Raw genomic sequence first — 6,000 nt, 5'->3', positions numbered from 1 at the left:
AGAAAACTGCACAGGAGACCCAGGTGGAGCACAAGAGAAAAAACTGGAGCGGGGACGCCTGGGTGGCTCAGTCGGTTAAGCGTCTGCCTTCAGCTCAGGACATGATCCCGGGGTCCTGGGATCGAGTCCCGCGTCGGGCTCCCTGCTCGGTGGGGAGCCTGCTTCTCCCTCTGCCTCTGTGTGCTGCTCCCTCTGCTTGTGCTCTTTCTGTCAAATAAATAAAATCTTTAAAAAAAAAAAAAAAAAAAACTGGAGCGACTGGAGATGGAGGATGTACCAGGGAGAGGGGGCAGAGGCAGAAAGAAGATGGGGAAAAGCAGAGCACTCAGACAGGTGAAGACGCAGCAAAGGCAGTGATAAAATAAAGACAGGGATGGAAAGAGACTGGGACAGTCACCAAGGGGACAGCAGAGACAAAGGGAGAGAGAAAACCAGCTCTGGGGCCCACACAGCCTGAGCCCCTGTCATTTGAGGCTGGGAGGGGCCGTGGTCCAAGATGCAGGCCCTTGGGGTGGCCTGCAGCTGGCCTGGCCCCTTGTTCTCCTCCTGTCACCTGCCCGGCTTGCCCAGGCTGCCCAGCAATGACCACCGGGGGCTCTGCTGTCCTCAGCACCAAGCCACGTCCGTGGGCGCCCACGGGCAGGCAGGACATCAGCTGGGCCCCTGGGAGTGGCCCTGGCCCGACGCGTCAGCCACAAGGGTCTCGGGTCCTCCTCCTCTTGTTCGGCTCTGGTGGCCTAGCTAGATTGCATGGTTGGTGTAGGTGACGTAGGTCTGTTTGGTGGCCAGTGCTGGAAGGAGAGAGACCAGGGGTGCCCAGGCATCAGGGGCTGGCTTCTTCAACCCCCCCCCCCCGCACAGGCACCGCCGTGCCCCCCGCATCAAGTCCAGACCCTGAGCCGAGCAGTTCACATCCCGCGAACTGCATGGTGGCCTCACCCCACCCAGCCCCTTGCTCCCCCACCTTCCCTTCCCCTACCCTGCATCTCCTCACCCACCAACTAGCGCCGCATCCCCCACCCCCGGCACCAAGTGCCCCCACTCCCTGGACTCACCCAGCGTCTGAACATCCTTCCCACCTCCACACCTTTGCTGGGGCTAGGCTGCTTCCCTGGAGTGCCCTGCCCTCTTCACTCTGTCACTTTAATTAGGACCCCTCCTTTGAGGGGCACTCCCTCCCAACCCCACCGCTCGGGGAGGGTCCCCCAAAACCCCGCCCCCGACGAAGCCCCCACCACCTCCTAACTCCACCACACTTGAGGAGAATCATTTTTATTTGTGATATAATTATATATAGCCTTAAAGTATTATCAACAGAAGTGTTTCAGGTCCACAGCACACATCTGGAAGAGCACATGCAAAGAACAGACATTAAACATAGCCTGGCAGCCTAGGGGATGGGAGTGGCGGGTTGGGACGGAGGGAATAAATGATGGAACCAGCGGCAGGGCCTTGCGAGGCTGGACACTGACTAGCTGACCAGTTGGCCCTTCTGAGTAACTCGGCCCCCGTCCCTCACCCAAGGAAGGTGGAAGGAGGTCCCATCAGGCCTCAGTGTGGCTCCCCTTCCCATTTCTGGGTGTCTGTGTCTCACTTCAGCCTTGAGTCTCCCCTATCTGCACCCATCACTCCGGCCCTCGCTCAGCCACCACCAGGACCAGGGCTGCATGTCTGGGTACCCCCCATTTCCCGGTCTCAGCCCCCTGGGGCCCTCCCCACACACACACACACAGCTGGGTGACAAGCTCTTCCGGGCAGCAGGAGCCTCCCCCACCTCTGCTGGGCTGGGGTTTAGGCCTCAAGGCAGCCTAGTGACAAGGCCAGATAAGGGCCACCCTCCTGTGACAAATGAGGCCCTGAGGCCACAGGGGTGAGGAGCTCGGCCAGGCCCTTGGTTTTGTCCTGTCTGGGTCCAGGGTCTCCCTCCACAGCCTGGGACTGCTCAGTGGAGAGTAATGAAGGTCCGAATTGCTGCCTGGGGTGGGAGCTGAGTGCTGGCGCGCAGAGGCAGCCGGGTGGGACACGGTCACGGTGCCCTTGTGCGCACAGCTGCCCTGACACTCCATCAGGGGCCTGTCCCCCAGAAAAGAGGTGCCTCTGCCAGGCTCGGCCAGGGTGGCCGGCCCAGAGTGAAGGACATGGAGGGGGAGCAGTGTGGCGGGCTACACGCTGGACCCTCCGATCCTCTTTACCCTGTGCCCATGACTGCCGAGTTAAGACCACATTTCCCACACTCTCTGCTCAATGACATTCCTGCTAATGACATGTGAGTGGAAGGGCTGTGTGCCGCTTGCATGTCATTTGATTAAAACTGCTGCTCCCATACTTCCCCTCTTCTGCCTTCCGTGGACAGAACAGACACTGAGAGCGACCAGCCTCAGCACAACCCTCTGGGAGCTGATGGGGCAAGAGGGAAGAAACCCGGGTCCCCCATCCTGCCCACCCACCACATCAGTGTAGCTGGAAGCCCACTGACATAGGCAGGATTGCTAGGTCCCCCTCCCAGATGGTCCATCAAGTGTGGCCAGAAGCAAACTTGTGGGGGGTGGGGTGAGCAGAGGGGTTCCCCGTAGGACCAGCGGGGCGGCATGAGGGGTGGAGTGCAGGGGAGCTAAAGGAAGAACTTTCTCCTGAGTGCAGCGGGGGGCTTATGTGGTAATTCAGCTCCCTGTCAGCGGAAATACTCAAGCACAACATGAACAGTCACTTGGCTGGGCCATAGCCTGGAAGTGGCAAGTCTTAGGTGGCACCTGGACAGGTACAATGGGAGGAAACGGGGCCCTGACTTCAGGAGGAGGCTTACGGCGTGCCAAGGCTTGCCAGCTTCGTTTCTAAAATGACCCATGTGCCTCCAGCGTGCCGACTGACGAGGGAAGAAGGGCCGTGGACAGGGCTATTTTGAGGGGGCAGCACCCCAGAGGGGCCTGGGCTGGGCACACTTGGGCAAAGGAGCTGGGCCACGAAGGCAGAGGTGCTGAAAGGGAGGTGGGAGGGTACGCAGATGAGCGCTCTGGGGACAGGAGCCTCTAACTCCCTCCCTCTGTGACCTCTGGCAGCTCCCCACTCCCTGCTAGGCCTCCGTTTCCCCACCTGGGGCATGAGAGCGGTGGCCCTTTGGCCCAGACTTCTTTCCCTGAGGGGCTCCCCCAGCCCCACGTCTCCACCCCGCTCTCTCCCGCACGGTCAGAAAAAGAGGCGGCAGCCGGCTCTGTGAATCACGAGCTGCAGGCCAGGCCGGTGAGAATCAGTTCCCCAGGGCTCCATCACCCCCTGGGTGAACTGATAAAATTGAGTTTCCAAACCTATAAACCCATCAGCAGCCGTGGCTCAGAGGTGAAGGAAAACTGCAGCAGGAACAGCCAAACCTTCACCAGCTGTAGGGAAACGGGCACCTGGGCCAGGGGCACCAAGGCGGCGGGAGGCGGGCAAGTGGTGGGGAGGTGAGGGACAGTTGGGCCCTGCCGTCCCTCTAAGACCAGAGCTGTCTCCAATAGAAAATCCAATCCTTGGGTTCCAGAACCTGGAAGCGCATTCGGCCCTCAGCTACAAGCCAGGGGCCCCAGAGTCCTTCAGCGGAGCTTCGGTCTCACCATCTGGAAAATGGGAGCAGTGAGTCTGCCCGGGCCCCCGGGAGCTAATGGTGAGGCTCAAAAGGAAACACTGTGGCCAGGAGTCAGGAGACTTCAGGTCCAGTCCTACCCTCCCCAGTACAGGGGATCTTAGCACCTGCCAAGAAGCCCTTCCGACAAATTGAACCTCTCAGAGCCTCGATTCCCTCATCTGTAAAATGGGTGGCTCTCAGCCACAGGGTGGAGGGAAATACTCTTTAAGCCCTGCGAAGAGGTGGGCAAAGGGGCAAGGCTGAAATACTATAGCAATTAGGACAGGGTGGGGAGAGTGACGCTCCAGGGGCATCCTCAGCCCGAAGGGAGGGACGGAGGGTATGAGCCAAGGGCCCCGAACCCATCCCTTGCCGGTGATAGGTCCTTGCTGGTTTTTAGTCCCTGCTGCCTCAGATAACAATTAGCCGGGCGGTGGCAAGCACGAGCTGACAGCCCCCATTTGCTGCCCTGGGTCTCTGTGCCCAGTCTGCCCACAATCGGGCCCCTGAATTATTTATTCTGTTGTTTGTGTAAAGATATGTGACCTGCCAGTGACAGAGTGAAAAATGTCCCTGCTCCACAGGAGTGACATCTCCCCACTCTTCCTGCTCACACCCCCTCAGTCTGGCATCCCCAGAATTAATCACCTGGCTCCCACCCGGCGCCTCCACATCTCCTGCTGTCACCGAGCTAAGGGACAGTGGGGGCGCAGGGCCCTGGTCTCTGGCTCCCACAGCAGGGTAGGGGGGCAAACAGCTCTCATCCTTCCCTTGTAGGAAGCGGGGCTGGGAACACTGTGTCTCCTTTCCCCGGGCCTCCGTTCAGCTCCTTGTCTGGTGGAGGGGTGGGGTGGGAAGGGGTGGTAATTCTACCCTGTCCCCATGGGACCAACCTCAACAGAGGCAGAAGAAGCCATGTCAGTGAGGAGCCATCAGAGGTGTCCGGGAAGGCCCTGCCCTCTGGTTCCCTCTGGCCAGTGACATCACCATGATGGTCGCCCTTTGGAGTCAGGGCATTATCTCCAGTTAGATGCCCATGGTCCCTGGAGGGCTAATGCCCCACTTGGCTGAGCCCTGGAGCAGAGCTCACTGGACACACCTGCTCCTGCACCAGCAGAGTAAGGCACAGAGGGTGGAACCCGGGACGGGTAAATCTCCATGGGAAGGAGGAAAACGGAAGGCAGGAGTGTGGGTGGGGAGCAGCGAGGGGCCCCTGCTCAGGACAGAAGGGTCTGGTGAGGGGCTGCATTTGGGGTTTCTGCCCATCTAGACACAAAAGGCCAGAGGTGGGGAGTCCTGGGAGGACAATGCCCCTTCCCATCTCAGAGTGGAGGGCCCAGGTGGGGGGCCTGAAGGGAGTCCCAGGGCTGTAGGTCCAGGGAAGCTCTGGGAGGAGGAGCAGGATTGGAACCAGAGGTCATCTGGCAGAAGATGGGGGGAGGGGGGCAACACCTTATCTTCAGCACATCAAAGAAGGGGGCATGTCAGAAACCACCTGCACTGCTCTGCACAGAGATGGGGAGGCCATGTGAAGTCGAGGTCAAGGGAAAGACACTGTGTGGGTCCAGCCAGCCACCACCTTGCTGTGTGACCTCAGGAGAGTCACTCACCCTCTCTGGGCCTCAGCGGGAATCAAACCTCTAGCCCTACCCCGGCCTCACAGGACTGCTGTGAAGATCACTCAACAAGGGAGAGGGCTTTGGGAGTGAAAAATCCTGTCTGGATGTAGGAAGGGACTTCCCTTCTTTCCACAGATGGCAGTCTCTCAACACATGGGAGCCATGCTGAGAAAGGAAGGGAAGATGCTTCCCCAGGGCCACGAGGTGGGGAGCCTGTGAGAGGTGCTACCCCAGCGGAAACACACCAGGGAGACTTGGTCTCCCGCTCTCCTGACCTCCTGGTGGGTGACAAAGGGCCTCCTCTCTGGAACCTGTGCTCCAGTCCCTCCTGTAGTCTAGCCCATATCCCTCCTGCTGCCATCAACAATGTCCATTTCTGGCCTTTCTCCCAGGACGAGAGGGAAGAAGCTGAGTGCTAACTCCCAGGTCCCATGGGGACTGACAGTCTCCCCGGGGGGGGGGGGGGGGGGGGGGGGAGGCTCTTCTCCTTCCCCACCAATGGGAGCCCCCAGGACTTTCAGAGAGCAGGGGAGGCAGGAGAAGCTGCCAGTTAAACTATTTGGACACTTGCACGATGTCCAAGGAGGGAGCCAAGGTCTCAGAGGGGCGGGGGTGACCACAGCCACCCCTCCATCTCTCCCCCCCACCGGAGCAGCTGGGAGGCCCCCGGAGGCCCACCCCACAGGCAGGAGACCCCACGGCTCAGCCCAGAGAGGCCTCCGTCTCTCCGAGGAAGCAGTAGGGATACCACCGTGGAGGTCAAGTCCAGCCCAGCCACCT

At 60.0% G+C, this 6,000-nt stretch overlaps 1 protein-coding gene across 4 annotated transcripts in view; it reads right to left on the bottom strand.

Annotated features, from left to right (window-relative positions):
* Window positions 1–210: 210 nt before the first annotated feature.
* Window positions 211–6,000, bottom strand: part of GRM4 (glutamate metabotropic receptor 4) — a 117,112-nt gene continuing 111,322 nt past the window's right edge. For 3 of the 4 annotated variants that reach the window (XM_032410004.1, XM_032410001.1, XM_032410002.1), the window contains one exon: window positions 211–791. In XM_032410004.1, coding sequence (XP_032265895.1) covers window positions 742–791 — 50 coding nt within the window. In that variant the 3' untranslated portion in view covers window positions 211–741. Of the gene's footprint in view, window positions 792–2,913; window positions 3,594–6,000 lie in introns of those variants that run through there. The other variant, XM_032410003.1, reaches the window with a different exon arrangement.

The sequence above is a fragment of the Phoca vitulina genome, unplaced genomic scaffold (assembly GCF_004348235.1).
Source record: "Phoca vitulina isolate PV1807 unplaced genomic scaffold, GSC_HSeal_1.0 scaffold11, whole genome shotgun sequence".
NCBI lineage: Eukaryota > Metazoa > Chordata > Mammalia > Carnivora > Phocidae > Phoca > Phoca vitulina.
Note: the sequence above shows the minus strand (reverse complement) of the source record. Positions and strands in the feature narration are given on the sequence as shown.